The 15214-nt window shown below is 46.3% G+C and overlaps 3 protein-coding genes across 3 annotated transcripts in view; 2 read left to right on the top strand and 1 right to left on the bottom strand.

Annotated features, from left to right (window-relative positions):
* The window catches only part of CSUI_002573 (uncharacterized protein), a 7511-nt gene extending 689 nt beyond the window's left edge, over positions 1 to 6822 (bottom strand). The window contains exons 1-2 of the mRNA XM_068062773.1: positions 1885 to 6822; positions 1 to 794 (exon numbers count right to left, since the gene is read on the bottom strand). The exon at positions 1 to 794 is cut by the window's left edge and continues 689 nt beyond it. Of these exons, the coding sequence (XP_067925253.1) occupies positions 50 to 794; positions 1885 to 4784 (3645 nt within the window). The 5' untranslated portion in view covers positions 4785 to 6822 and the 3' untranslated portion in view covers positions 1 to 49. The remainder of the gene's footprint in view (positions 795 to 1884) is intronic.
* A 208-nt stretch (positions 6823 to 7030) lies between these two features.
* On the top strand, positions 7031 to 11996 carry CSUI_002572 (uncharacterized protein). The gene is made up of 4 exons (XM_068062772.1): positions 7031 to 8509; positions 9040 to 9097; positions 9679 to 9840; positions 10492 to 11996. Exons 1-4 carry the CDS (start codon positions 8346 to 8348, stop codon positions 11062 to 11064), a joined length of 957 nt encoding a protein of 318 aa, XP_067925252.1. The 5' UTR covers positions 7031 to 8345; the 3' UTR covers positions 11065 to 11996.
* Positions 11997 to 12956: 960 nt separating this feature from the next.
* On the top strand, positions 12957 to 14633 carry CSUI_002571 (actin depolymerizing factor adf). Its single transcript, XM_068062771.1, has 2 exons — positions 12957 to 13629; positions 14288 to 14633. Exons 1-2 carry the CDS (start codon positions 13434 to 13436, stop codon positions 14446 to 14448), a joined length of 357 nt encoding a protein of 118 aa, XP_067925251.1. The 5' UTR covers positions 12957 to 13433; the 3' UTR covers positions 14449 to 14633.
* Positions 14634 to 15214: the final 581 nt, after the last annotated feature.

Below are 15214 nucleotides of genomic sequence, written 5' to 3'. Positions count from 1 at the left end.
AGAAAGACGATGAGAGGATGAAGAATACTGTAGTCTTGACACCCTTTCTTTATCGATGAATGGAGTACCGTGTCCAGAGAATGAAACAACACAAGAGCAGGAGAAAGAGAAGAAAAGCAGAGAAGCAGATCTTTCTAAAAGGCGACGTTCCTTTCTTCATCTGACGTTTCCGTATTTTTTTGCCTCCTATAAGAAGAGATGCATAACACCTCTGAGACGAATCTTGGTGTACCGTCGCCCTCTCAGAACCGACAGGCCTTCGTTTCTTTCCCGCATGCGTCTCTTCAGCCATGACTTGCATCGTCTCTCCATCATCATGATCCTTCTCCCTTTCATAGACAAACTTCTTCTTTTCATCTCTTCTCTTCCGAGAATACGAAGGAGAAAGAAAGTATCGAGACATGAAAGACGGAGCGGCCTTTGAAGCTAACGCGCGAAGAGACCGCCAACAGCATCTGAATAGAGGAGAAGAAGAAAAAGAACAAGGGGACAGAGAGCTTCTTCCTAATCTCTTGCTTTCTTCTTCTTCTTCATCGGAAAGGCTTCTTCTTCTTCCTTTCTCATCATAGAAGATATCATCCATCCCCCTATGACTATCTTCTTCCTCTTCTTCTTCTTCGTCTTCTTCTTCCTCCTCTGCTGTGTGGTGTTCATCTCCTAAGACTTTTAGGATCTCCTCCTCGGAGAAATCAAAGCAGGTTGAATCTGTCTTCGATTTGTCGAAGTCGTCCATGAAGGCGACAAGCTCTTCATCGAAGTCATGAATTGCCGGTCCTATGTATTTTCTCCAACATCTACAGAAGGCCCAGAAGATACACCCCCACACATACACAAATAGATTCTCTTCATACGACAACAAGGGAGGCCTGATGTATCTCTTCACAAGGATAGACACATCTCGCTAGCTATGATAGACACGCAGACGTGTCTATACACACAGAGAAGAGTTGGGCACTAGCACAAAACGGGTAGGAGAGCCACATATACACCTAACTACATACACTCTATCCCCGTATAGACTGGTATAAGTGTCTACCTCTGTCAATGTATATGCAGAGGGAGAGACATACATGCGTGGAGTGGCTAGGACTAGGTGTCTACAAAGAGAAAGAATAGAAAGGAGGCAGGCACCCCGGGGCTCCTATCTGAAACTCGCCCGATAAGCTTGAATGAATAGAGAAACTTTACAGAGCGTAGGACTACAACTCGTTCACAGCAGTATCGACTTTCTTATTCATGATGGATGTATGAATTGACACACATGTTGAAGAAGGAGGAGGCTCACACAGATATAGCTATAGATACATAGACATGAAACTTCACTTAAGTACTCTACGCCTATACACATATATAGACGGTATACAGGTGTAGGGCAGCACAAAGATTCAAAGGGAATACACATAGGAACAATTATATCTATCTATCTATCTTCTATCCATCGAACATCTATCTATCTCTGACGTATGTGGGTGTTACCTACATATCTCTCTTTGATCTATCTATCCCGTAATCTAACTATCTCTACCGTATGTATCTGTAGTCTATGTCTTCATTGTCATTCATACAGGCAGACAGCCGAGGGACCCTTCGCTCTGTCTCTCTTTCTTCTTCTTCTTTTGAAATCCTACTCTCCCCCTAGCACCCATGAAACCTCTGCGATGAACATTCCTCGTGAGTTGAATATCTTTCTCCACATCAATCTGATAAACTAGAAAATATCGAGAGAAAGAGAGAGAGAGAGATAGACGGACACAGACAGACAGACAAGGGGGAAGAAGTCTCAGGGTGTCAAGAAAGAAAGAGTGAGATTGAAAGAAAAAAAGAGTGAGAAAGAAAGAGAGAGAGAGAGAGAAAAGAAGGTTGGGAGAGAGAATGTCTTCTTACTCCGATTGTTGCAGAGACCTCAGTTTTGATCCTATAGAGAGAAACTGCACAAGAGACTCTCTCAAAGGATCTGCTTGATCTTGATATTTCCGCACTTTCTCTTTGAACACCTCTGACTGCTTGAGAAGAAGTGTATATCTCTGCAGTAATCTTCTCCTAACTATCGACTTCACAACTCCATCCTGTTGAATTCGGAGAGCGACACGTAGTAACGAGTCTTTCGTTTCTCTCTCTTTTCTGATCTTCTCTCGATTTATCATTATCTTCTCGAAAGGAGATGGGCTGTAATGAGAAGAAGAAGAAGAGAAAGAGAAAGAGAAAGAGGGAGGAGGAGAAGAAGAAGGATGGAGATGAAGAAGCTTCTGAGAAGAAGACAGAAGAAGATCTGAAGGGTGTTTGAGAGACCCATCTGATGGTGTGATATTCTTCACTATTGTTTTCCTAGAGGGACCTTTCTTCCATCTAGACTTCAGATGGCATGCATCTCCATCGGATAGCTTGATACAAGAAGAAGAGGAACAAGAAGAAGAAGAGAGAGAAGATGTCTGTAAGCCGGAAGACCTTCGCTTCTTCATATGAAACAGCCTGACTGAAGGCTGTGAGGTAGGGGCACTAGCGCTATCATGTGTCATGTCTTTCTCTCTTTCTTCTTCCTTCTGTACTTCTCCATGAAGGCTTGGGGAGTGTCGGAGAAGATGAGAAGAAGAGATGGAGGGGGAGTGTTCTGTATCATCGTCGACAAGAGATGGAGGTGACGAAGTCGTTGATAAATAAGAAGAAGAGGAAGAAAAACAAGGAGAAGAAGGAGGTGGAGAAGAGAAAGAAGACGACCATGAGGTCGTTGTAGAGACAGATGCTGACGACGTTGAAGGAGCGGATTCTGAAGAGGCTGAGGAGGATATTAAGGACAACAGACCCTCTCCTCTTCTCTCTCTTTCTTCTTCATCTCCTTTCTTCTTCTTCTTTCTTATCGATAAAGTCCTTCTCATCTTCTCATGATCTTCTCCAACCTCGTCATCGCTCTCTTCTCCACTAGGGGAAGTAGTCTCAGTCTCTCTCTTCCAAGGGAGATATGCCAACGAGCTCATACTCTTCTTCTCCATCTTCAATTCTTCCTGTCTCCCGACGTCTTTCTCTTCTTCGTTTCTTACAATGCGCTTCTCTGAAAGAAAATCTTGGTCGTGATGAGAGACCAACTCTTCTTCTTCGTCTTCCCCGTCCTCTACTCTGCCGGAGATTAAGATCTCTGAAAGTTGATGTGAGAAGTCACGCGAGGGAGGAGGAGAAGAAGAAGAAGCAAGAGAGTTGTTCATGAGAGGCCCCATGTCCTTGGGCAAACCTTGTTCTATATCTCCGTCATGAAGAAAGAAGAAGGCCTTTTCTTCTTCTCCTACGTCTTCCTTTCGATCTCCTCGAGCCGAAAAGCACACCGGAAAAGACTTCCCCTCACTTGTAAAGTTCACTGGAGATCCACACCTGAAAGCAAACTTCTCTTGAAGGGCATCGCGATGAGAAGAAGAAGAAGAATAGGAGACACGTGGCATCTCTGTCTTCTTCTTCTTCTCATCTGGTTGAGAAGGGGGGGAACGGACATGACGCGAAGAAGGAGGAGGGGGAGAAGAAAAGGGAGAAGAAGGAGATAAAGGGGAAGAAGAAGAACAAGAATAGGATGATGGGGCTAAAGAACGAGGAGAAGAAAGAGGAGATCTTGTGATATCCGGGGGTGTGCTAATACTTACAGAAAAGATTAAGGGAGACGAAGAAGAAGAAGGATGACAAAGAGAAGAAGAAGAAGAAGAAGGAAGGGAGGGAGGACAAAGAGGAGAAGAAGAGGAATCACAGCCGGAAGAAGAGGTGTGAGTCCTCCTTCTTCTTTTATCTTCTTCTTTTTCTTCTCCGTTGATATCTGGAGCCACAAAACGATTCTTCGTGTCTGCAGTCTCTTTGCTTGTCTTTGATAAAGCAATCTCCTCATCTACCTTATCTACTCTACATGAGACAAAGGCAGGAAAAGACGAAGAGGAAGATAAGCGACCCGCGGAAGAAGAGACCTTTTCTCCCTCCATGGAATATCGTCCTTCTCTCACTTCTTCCTTTTGACGAACTTGCTTTTCTTCAGACAGCAGAGAAGAAGATAGAGTCGATCCAGATCTCTCACATTCTTCTGATACCTTTGTCACATGAAGAGGTTCTTCCTCTTTCTTTCCTGTAGAAGACAAAGATGCCATTCTTCCTGTCTCTTTATCAAGAAAGCTTCTATAGGGGTTCTTCTCCTGTTGAGAAACGGACGTACAGGCCGCTTGGATCGATTGATCAACCGGTCCAAGTCGATCTTCATTCAGATCTCCTTCTTCATCTTCTTTCTCATTAAAATCGGCCTTCCAGGGGAGAGATGTAGGGATGGATGGATGGAACAGAGAAGTTGAAGAAGAAGAAGGGGAGATCAGCCGTTGTGTCATGGCTCCGTGATGGTCTCTGTCTCTTCTTTCATTAGATTCTTCTTCTTCATTCCCCACTTCTCTCCTGCCCTGTCCAGACCTAGAAAGTGACCTTGTGAACAAAGGAAAACGGGAATAAGGAAGAGGAGACCCCGAAACAGAGGAGGAAGAACAAGAAGAAGAAGAAAATCCATGAGTCAGCTGACGGGGATGGGAGGTGTTGATACCAAGTGTGTGGTCTCTATTGAAGGAAGAAATATATGAAATGCCACGTGAGAATCCTTCCTCTTCTTCTATTCTTCTTTTTCCTGAACTACCACTGCTCCAACTATCTCTTTCTTCCTCTTCTTCATCTTCTTCGCTATTTCTCTCCTTGTGAGACTCTTCGGCTCCTTCTCTTCTTCTCCCCTCTCCCCTGCCTTCATTCGTTTCCCGGATCATGACCTCTGTTTCTTCGTCCATCTTCGGAGACAGAAAAGATTAAGAAGCACGAAAAAGAGAAAGAATATTCGACGAGAAAGAGAGGAAGACAGAGGGGAAGAAAAAAGAAAGCGCAGTGACGTTCTTAATAGAAATCCATGATGACTCGTGTATGGAGAAGCCTCTCCCCGCAACTCTATACAGACACAGGGTACCACCCCCCTTCCCCGGACGAGAAGATCGATAGATTAGTGAGACATACAAGAGAAATGAAAAAGAGAGCGAACACATACATTAGAGATAGGTAGAAAGAGACTGAAGAGACAGTAAAGATAGGGTCGAGTTGGATAGACGGATGAGTGATAGACTGTCGATAGAAAGACAGACTAAAATGATATAAGAGAGATCAAAGAAAGGAAGAGATAGATATCAACTTTTGACTATCTCCATACATATGTGTATATTCATATAGATCTGTTGAGTGTCTAGATGCGAACAAAGCTTAAAGCTTGATCTTCCCCTCAAGGAGAACAAGAGGAAGAAGAAGAAGAGGCAAAAGACTAAATCTCGAGAAGAAGAAACATGTCTCTCTGCTTGATCTTCCATGCATGGTAAAAATCTAGATATCCATCGCGATCTCTTTCAAGTCCACATCCATCGAGATCGAACCGTGAAGAAAAAGAGCAAAGTCACGTGTTTCTTTCTTGGGAGAAAAGAGAAGAAGACGAACTGAATGAAAGGTCAATCGGACCATTGGTACACATATCTCTGTCATTTCTCTCGCTGCAAGAAGGAGAAAAGGCGAAGAAAAAGACGCAAGAAAAAAGGAAACGGACGACTTGCCTATCACATAACTAAAGAATGAATGAAAGAGAGCTAGACCGTCAGGTCCATACAGACATGTGCATGAAGTCCTGTTCGTTTTCCTCTCTTACCTCCCCCGAAGAGAGACAAGGGAGAGCTGTGAGGTAAAGACCAAAGAGACTCCTCACAAAGGAAAGATAGATAGATAGATACATAGATAAAGCAGGATGAGAGACAGGGGGAGAAATGATGAGGCGTTCTACGTGGAATATGAATAAAGGAAGTGAAAGAGAAAGTGGATATGGAAGAGACAGCGAGAGATCATGACTACCTGCTGCGACAAAAGAATTGAATCCTCCATTCAAACATCCAAATAAACGTTTCGTTTCTACTAGACTCCTCATTTATACTTCGTTGCTGATCAACCAGAAATCTTTCTCTCTTCCGTGGACTTCTTCATTCATTCGCCTGTACTACGAGAAGAGACGAGGGATAGCCGGAGAGCCGAGAGTTCGGAGCCAAGCTTTCCCGCGGTCCTCTCCTTCTTGTTTTAGCCTTGGTCTCCTGGCAACAAGAAAACAAAGGAGATGAGAAGAAAAGGAGCTACCTAAATGTTGCGATGAAGATGAAAGGAAGAAGAAGAAGAATTGGACTCGTGAGAAGTCTGGGTATCTACTACCTTCATGAAGGAGAAACCCACGAGAAAACTGAAAGGGAGGGAAAAGACGAGGGAGGAGAGGAAATGAAAGAAGAAAAGAGGAGAAGCTTTCTCGTCAATGGAGAAAAAGGAAGTGAAAAGAAAGAGAACAAATGAGATGAAATAGGGAAGTCAGGAAGGAAAGAGTCACTTCAAATCCAATCGACTTTCGATTGATCTTCTCATTGAAAGGCAACATCGATGATCGTGAGTTTGTTGCTTCTTCTCCTCCATTTGGCTAGTGTTCACGCGCCATTCCTTTTCTTTCCTTCTTTCCTTTCTCCTTCAGCCAGAAAAAAAAGCCAAGAGAAAAAGAGAGAGAAGAAAGAGGCGAAAAAGAGAAATCTTCCCTACGTCTAACGCCTAGAGAGGGTGAGGGCCGAAACAAAGAACGAGAGGAGAAGAGAAAGAAGGACCCTTAAAATAGGTGGACGAAGAGAATCTCGGTGAAGACCACGATGCTGATGCTCTCGTAAAAGACCAACGCCAACTGAATGAAGAAAATTTCAACCGTAAGACAAAGGAAAAGATAGCTTGAAAAATTTTGAAGAACAACTCCTCGACGGTGACCATACAATCGATTGGACTGAAGGTTCAAGGAGAAAGAGACTCCTTTCTCGATGCTTTCCTCCCCTTCAAGCCAACCAAAACAAACACCCTACCCCCCTCTCCCTTCGACCTCCCTATTGGTTAGTTAGTCAGTACTATTGATTGGTCTCCGAATATAAGCCGGAGACTGGGAGGCTCACGTCCCGCGCTGGTTTTACTCAAGCAAACCACTTGGGCACTCACGATCTCATTCCTCGTTTGCTTTTTCTTTCATCTTTCCGGAAGAAAAGATGTTTTTTCTTGTTGGGCATCTCGTTCTTTGTTAGAGCTTCAAATCAGCCATCCAGTTCGCCGTGTCGCGATCCAGTGCAAGAGGAGAGGTGAAAGGGGAGGGCGCGTAATACTTTTGTATCGCGTGTGTTTCTATCTGTGGCCTTCTCTCATTCATTCAGTCATTCATTCATCCGTGATCTCTGGTGAAAAGAACTTGTTCTTTTTAGACAGCGGTTTTTTATCTTTACCACGGGGCTCGGGGACTTCGCCTCTTTCGCGTGTAGATCTTTCTTTTCTCTTGTTCCGACTCGAAATTGCACCGTGCTCCGTTTGTCTACGTTCTGTTTTGTTCCGTTCTTTTCACGGGTTCATCTTTCTTTGGGGATGAAGAAGGAAGGGATCGCGTGTCTACAGTGTTCTTCTCCTATTATTCCTTTATTTGCGTTCTTTCTGTGAGGTTGCTCCGTTCTTCTGCTCATCTTTTCCCTTCTATCTGTCTGTCTATCTCCCTCCGATGGATTGGCAACCCACTACAACTGTATGTGCATGCGAGCAAGAGCAGCCGAGACTTTTTTAACTTCTTTCTCTACATAGATCGACACTGTCTCTTCTTCTTTGGCACCACGACTTCCCTTGCTGCTCTTCCAGGCAGTCTACGGAAATAATAAGATCGGCAGGGTCGCCTACATCCATGTATACATGTGTATCCTCCTGTGTAGGTCGATTCCTATGTACACTTTGTTCTTTCGTACACTGCGTTTCTCCTTCATAGCTGCGTCCTTTTTCCTCTGTTGTAAGTTGTCGCTGCATTCTCATCTTTCCTTTTCACCTCCTACCCGTCTCTTCCTCGTTTTTTCTCTCTTTCTTTCCAGAACTTGGTCGAAGCCTACAAAGTCTGTCGTTTCGCTCACTAGCTTTCGTGATTTCTTCAGACAACGCTATGCCAGCGAGCACTACTCTGGGCTGAAGGGCAAAACAGGCAGCTAGCTGGCTGGCTAGCTTGGTTGCTAGCTGCATCCATGGGAACGTAGACACAGGGAGGGTTGAAGAAAGGTTTAGAGTGCACGGAGAAGGATACTTGTTCAAGACCTCTTCTTCTTTCTCCGACAGTTGCCTTTCTTGATGTAACGGAGAGTTAAAACTCCTCGTCTGCTTCTTTCATCTGCCTGTTACCTATCATCGATACAAATCACCTTTCTTCTTCTTCTGTCTATATGTCTTCCGTGCTGTAGACATTTCTTCTCTCATCCTTCCTATTATTCTTCCCCCCCACCTTCAAGATGTTGCAAGCATGCCTAGACAAACAGATCTGTAAAGAATCGTCAAGTGCAGGGGTGGAGTTAACGTGCCGCGATCTTCTTAAGCTGTCGATTCCCTTTGGCTGGACGATCGCGGCATGCTGTCTCTACGCTTACTATACCATCGAGCCTGTCGCTAAAGGAACGTAAGTCACCCGTTTTCGTGGATCTCTTAATAAAGAGAGGGCCGAAGTCTCTTCTTGTTAACGTTCCTATCAACGGGTCTAACTTCTCTCTTTTTCTCTTTCCTGATTTGAATTTCAACTATGTGTATCTATCTTACCTACGTTGCTGTATATCTGTATTGTGGACGGATCTTCGTATGTATATATATGTATATATGTCTGTAGAGCGTGGTGTGTGGTCACGTATATGAAGGACTTCGGTATGTATATATGTATATATATAGACACTGGATACTGGAGAGTGCGATGTGTGTGCTGCAAGACACGCTAGTCATTCATTCTCGGTGTCAGGATGAAGATGAAGGCGTGGCGCCTAGATGGATGGGTGTACGTACATCCCCCTACATACCTCTTTATACACCTCGCGCTACGGTTCTATTCATATGTTTGTGAGGAGGCACGCGTAATCGTGAAGCAGGGGAGATCAAATATGTCTTCTTCATTCTTTCTCTCTCCACCACTTTCGCATCTGTTGCGGTGTCTTGCTGCAGGTTTCCGAAGACGATTCCGATGTACTGGAGCCTTATCTCCGCTTTCCCTGCATTCATGGTTCGTCGAGAAAAAGAAAGAAAGAAAGGCGATAGTGATGACGGGGTGGACCTACAGAAGGAGTTGGTTTGGGTTGACGTAACAATGGGGGCATGGTGTATTTGCATCCAGATAGTACTAAGGTGTATGTACACCGAGGCGCTTGGCTTCAAGAACACCTTACCTGCTGTGTTCGTTCAATATATATATACACATATGCCACTGTGCATATATCCAGTCTTTCTTTTGGTGGACGTAGATAGATAGATTAAAGATAGAAAGATAGATAGATTGAAGATAGATAAATACCTTGGACACGATGTGTGCACATACATGTATGTAGGGAGAGATCACACCCGTGGAATTATGAATTCTATCTCTTCGCTTGTAGAAGCCAAGGCGCCAGCGCTTCAGTGTATGTACACGTAATAGTGCGAGTTTGTAGAGAGGTGAATGTGGAGATGCTATCGAGGGTCTTTCTCGCCTTTTCTCTACTTCTTCTCCGTTGTCTCTTTGACGGCTGGTTGTATTGTTTCCAAGAGAAGCTTCATACCTTTGATCGCTTTCTGTCTTTTGGGTTTATTTTGTGTTTGCTCATGCAGACAGCATTGAATCTCTTCATCTTCCACCGAGATCATGTTGTTCGTACGGGTCTTTCACGGGCTTCCTTATCGGAGTTAACCCAAGTGGTTCGTCTTATTTCCGTAGTAGGAGTCTTCACCTTCACTACCCTTGCAGTTGCTAGTGCCTTACAGCTTGCTCGGGTAAGCCTTCTCCTTCGTCACATACAAACATACATGCATGCATACACGGTCGAGTTCCTATAGTTAATACATACAGATACGTGGTGCGTCTACATATACATGTATGTATGTATACAAGTGTATATCTACGTGGACATATTAGAGCAGGCGCTACCGGAACTGAAGGGTATGTGTGAGTGGAGTATATCTGTGCAGGATGTACCGGTGGAAATTATATGTTCACCTTTCGTATCGGTTTTCTATGGATGTGTGTGTATAGATAGATAGACATACACAGATAGATATAGCGTTATAGATGTAAGGGATGGGTGCGATGAGTGTTGATACTTGAGGAGAGATCTACATGCGCGTTCGTGTAAACGTTAACTGTTCGGTAGATAGACGAAGGGTACATTTCTATCTCATCTCCTGGGGTGTACATACAGTAATGATGATGAGCGACAGAGGTTCTTTTTTCTTCCAGAGAGGAACGCACTACAAAGAGATCATACAACATTTCAGTCATCGTACAGTAAGATTTTTCGTTCCTAGATTGATAGCTACGTTTGTCTACACCGTGTTATGATTCCTCCCTTCAAGCGTAAGAAAGAGACCTTGGCAAGAGAGTCCTTTTCTCTTCTTTCCTGCGTTGTTTGTCTCCTGTCTTTTCAGTGCCGCTTATGCGACAATGAGAGTTACAAGGAGAACGTGATTTGGTGTGGGGTATCTCTAGGCTGGATGATCGTTATGGCGTGTACAAGCCCAACGGCCCGTCACTTTTCGAAGCTGATCTTTCGTTATGAAACGTTTCAGCAACAAGCTGATAGTTTAACACCTACACTTTGTTGTGTAGGTTCTGCCCATCCTGGTGGAGACGGCACCGGGAATGGTCCTGCGCCTCCACCGTCTCTTCGACCTGTTTCCTGGGGAGGTATAGGGGGAGGAGACACCTCAGGGACTGGGGGCACAGGTAGTAGCCATGGAGGGGGGTATTACGGCGGGAATACAAGTACGATGATCGCCGCAGGCTATCCTGCTTCTGGGGGATATAATACTGGTGTAGGGGGAGGAGCTCGTACATTGAGTTATATGTCAGGTGGAGGGGGGGGAGAAGCAGAAGCAGACTATCTGCGAGCAGCTACGGGGGCAGCGCCAGGACAGGTTGTGACGGGGAAGGTGTCAAGTAAAGTTGTGGATAGCAGCGGCAGTGAAAATCACGATGGAAGTAGTGGAGGAGGAAAGTAGAGAGATAGGGGATGAAAAGAAATTAGAAGGAAGAGAAAGGAAAGGAAACTAGGGTGTATCAGTAGGAATGTTCATTCATAGTTACAAGGGCTTAGGTGGTGAAGAAGCCATTCATTCAGACTCCGAATTGAGGGATTCAACAGAGAGTGTTGAGTAGAAAGCGAGTCTCTTGTTTCACAAGAAGCCGTCCTCGTAGGGAGTTAGTGGCGGAAATCATCATGACGTCTACTCGCAGGAGTCGTGGCAGTTGTCCCTATATTTCCATGTATAGAGTATTGAATATATATAGTATGTATAAATGTGATGGCCGTGAAGCTAAGGCTTCATAGGACAGTGAGTATACATGAGTGCGTGTCCCCTATGTAAGTACGATGATGAAGTGTTTTATATACATAGGTGTATACGTACGCGTTGCTGAGACATGAGATGATGATAGCTTACATACATATTTTCAAGGAAACGGATAGGAACTTTTTTGAAAGAGAAGAAGGGGCGATAAGGTAGCTGGCAAGCTAGCAAGCAAGAAAGGAAGCGACCATTGTTACTCTTCCTAAGAACACCTCTACGTGCTGTGATGAATGGCTGAAGAACTTCATTCGACGAGCGGAGATGATGCGTGAGGCTGGAGTGATGGGAGGAGCAAGAATCTAAGAAGGGTCTTGTGGACAAGTCTTATCGATCAGGATTCATCATGCGGCCTTCCGGGTGGGCTGTTGGCCTTTGTACGCGGTTATGGCCATTCTTGTTATGAGGTCGACAGATAGGAAATAGGTAGACGGGCGGAGCGAAGGTTCTTTTGTCTTCTCGAATGTGAGCGTAGAGATTTGAGGTTGTTTTTTTTCTCTGTTGGTTTTCTTCTCAAGAATTCTATCCGATCTTACCGAGCGGTGATTCTTATCCGGGTGGTCGTGCTCCGGTGTTGTCGTCTGGACGGTTTCCTGACATCGAAATGGTGTTAGGTATGTGCCATGCGTTATTTGCTGTTCAAATGGATAAGAGATTACGATCGTCACTGTACTTACCCCGTTCTTTCTTTCACCTTGATGGCGGATATGGTAGTAGTAGTTCAGTCACACTTTCGTACTTGAATTCGGGAGGCACAAGCGAGCCTCGACCGGAAGGCGTCAGCAACTGTCGCGACCCCCCCGTTAGATTTTATTCTTGTATGGACAAGAAGCAGTAAAGAGATCCAGCGGCGAACCCTCTTCACTCACTTGAAGTAGAGATACTCAGAGCTTAACTGCTGAGGCAAGTTCAAAACAGATAAAGTGCCGGAAAGCGGAAGGGCACTTGCTCACCGGTGTAGACCATCGGGCGTCACCGTTCTGCTAAACTCCCGAACAATGAATAGCTCGTGTAGCGGACCACATGTCTGACTCGGTGAAAGGTCAGTTCGCCGATGAGTTAACCAGGGCGAGTGTGAATGCAGGCAGACACAGTGGTGAGCACGAGCTACTAGCATTCACTGACGCCGCAGAAAGAGAGTTGCACAGCGAAAGTCGGCTTGTGTCCTCGGCCGCTGCCGCGGTGGCTCCTGGAGCGGTTACGCAGGCAGCAAAGTTTTCTGTTGTAGCTGGGAAAAAGGTCCGCGGCACTGTCGGCCCCCAGAAATGGTGACACCTGCCGTAAAAAAAGACAGCGCTTCAAAAGCTTTGTTAGATTCACCCTCAGAAAACCCCAAAGCCAGGAAAGGCCGGTTTCTGAGGACTGGGATGCGCCGTTAGTGCCGCGGGGGAGAACGGAGCTTCCCTGCTTGCACGCCTGGAGTGACGCGAACTCCGTTGTCGCATGCGTCGTTACTACGAAGATCTCAGCCCAAGAGCCACACTTCGTTCTTGCCGGTGCTGACACCCGGGCTCTCGGTCACCACGGGTGAGCAACTGGCACCTTTTGAACACCCTACAGTATCGACAGCAAGGTTCATGACGGTGGCTCATCGCCTGCTGCTGCAGATTCAAGCGGTCGGTGGTTAGCCAGGCGTATGTCAGTGCTGTTTGCTATCTAGCACAGGCTAACACGTAGCTACCTGCGCTCCGTACATGAGAGGCACACACGCGTGTTGACGTACGGACTAACCGGTGGATGCGCCACCTGGGTGGAGAGCGACTGGCGCCTGCAGCGTACCCCGCTTGCACGCATACCTTTGGGTGCGCAGGGTTCGTAGATGATGGTGGTTGCGGTTGGAAGCGCAAGGTGAACAGGCATCGTGCGGTCAGGGCGAACACAGCAGTGGGAGTAGTTCTGAAGTAGTAGTACAGCAGTTTCTATTCCGCGGTTGTTGGAGACTTCTTTTCCGCCACCTGTTCTCCCCTCAACTAAACTTGCTTTCTTTGGTCCAGTTCGCTTTCTTTTCCACACACGCAGCCAAGATGGCGTCTGGCATGGGTGTTGATGATAACTGCGTCTCGCGTTTCAACGAACTAAAGATCCGCAAGACGCTGAAGTGGATCGTCTTCAAAATCGACTACAATAAGATCGTTGTCGAGAAGGAGGGAAAGGGAGATGCCGCGGAGTTCAAGAGTTCCTTGCCCAAGGATGACTGCCGGTTTGGTGTTTACGATTGTGGTAAGCGCAGAAATCTTTTTGTGTTGTTTTGTGTCAGTTACTGCCGTCGCAATGCAGTGCGGTTGCTGTTTGCTGCGGTGGCTTGGTACCGTCAGGTCAGTCCTCGTTACCGGGACGGCCCGCTACCGGGGGTGTTTGTGCTTTTTCTGTATTGACAGCGCTTTTCATATCCCTCAATCATTTTGTGTGTTGCTGTTTCTTTTGGGATGCTCTTGGCTGTTCCCTTGAAATCAACTCATGAGATGCGCGGGACTGTTTTGGAGCAGAAATAGCTGTCAGGGTGCTTTTCCACACTCGAAGCGGGACCGAGGGTGGTCAGCTGTGCTGTTTCAAATTTTGCTGAAAGTGTATCCGGGGAACGGTTGCAGTTCACTAGAGCGAACCTTGGGTCACCATGACGGCCGCGGCAGGCTCCGGTACAGCTCTTCACATCGGGGACAGTGCTTGCGGTCTTTGGGCTGATTGAAACAGTTACAGTGCCGAACCAGGCGATGGGGTATGTGGTGGCGGATGTGTAAATCGGGGTTCGTGTGGATTGATCTCGACAGGTCAACGGTTTGTCTTTTGCCGATGTTTGTTTCGTGAGCAGTTTGAGTCCTTTGTAGTGGGAGAGTGCTCTGGTAACTCGAGGTGACTACTACTGTTTTGTGCCTTGCAGGCAACAAGATCCAGTTCGTTCTCTGGTGCCCAGATAACGCACCCGTGAAGCCAAGGATGACATACGCGTCGTCTAAGGATGCACTTTTGAAGAAATTAGACGGTGCAACCGCCGTTGCACTGGAAGCCCACGAACCCAGCGACCTCGACTCCCTCGCGTAAGCGCCACAGGGCTTCTCTGTGGCTAGTGTAGTGCCGTAAATTCTGGTTGAGAAGGAATGTCTCTGTCCTCGTTCCATGGTTTTACCTCGTTCTTTCGCTTTGTCTTGTATGGTCTCCTAGTACGGAGAGGAGATACAGTTCCGTTGTTGTATCACGTGTGTCGGCCGGAAATAGTGCATGTACCCCTGGATAAGTGGCCGCCGTTAGTGTTCGTGGTGCCAGCCCGGCGTACAGCCTCTTTGAGGTTGTGCTTGAAATTCGTGAAGTCCTGTAATGTAAAAGTCTGCGAAGAAACGGAATAAAGACTCCTGTCCAAGGTGGGAGTCGGCGTAAGACTCATTGAGCAGCTACAAGTGCGGCGGCGGAAACTTCAGCCAGCGTTTGCAGCTGGAGGTGGCAGCCACAAATATAGTTGGAGGCGACTTCTGGGGCGTAGGGTTCTAGTGAACGAAGCGAGCACAAAGCATCAAATTTTGATGTTCGCACAGACAGCCGTGTCTTTCAACTAGTAGCTTTTAGTAGTGTGCTACCCGTGGGCTAGTTGTCGAATAGACTTCAGTGTCCGAAGTTCGACCGGACACTACAGTGGGTGAACTGTCGCATACCGAGCGGTGCATCAGATCACGAGAGAGCAGTCTCATGACGCGGGGATATAGCTCGACACCATCGATTGCAGTAGTACAGGCAGTGAAAAGGTGGGGCAGGGCCTATGACGCTTCTCGTCACAGTCCCTCTTCCACCGTGACGAGCAGAGAGAAGACGCATG

The sequence above is a fragment of the Cystoisospora suis genome (genome assembly GCF_002600585.1).
Source record: "Cystoisospora suis strain Wien I chromosome Unknown contig_1076, whole genome shotgun sequence".
Lineage (NCBI taxonomy): Eukaryota > Apicomplexa > Conoidasida > Eucoccidiorida > Sarcocystidae > Cystoisospora > Cystoisospora suis.
The sequence above is the reverse complement of the archived record's forward strand: the minus strand, read 5'-3'. Positions and strand labels throughout refer to the sequence as shown.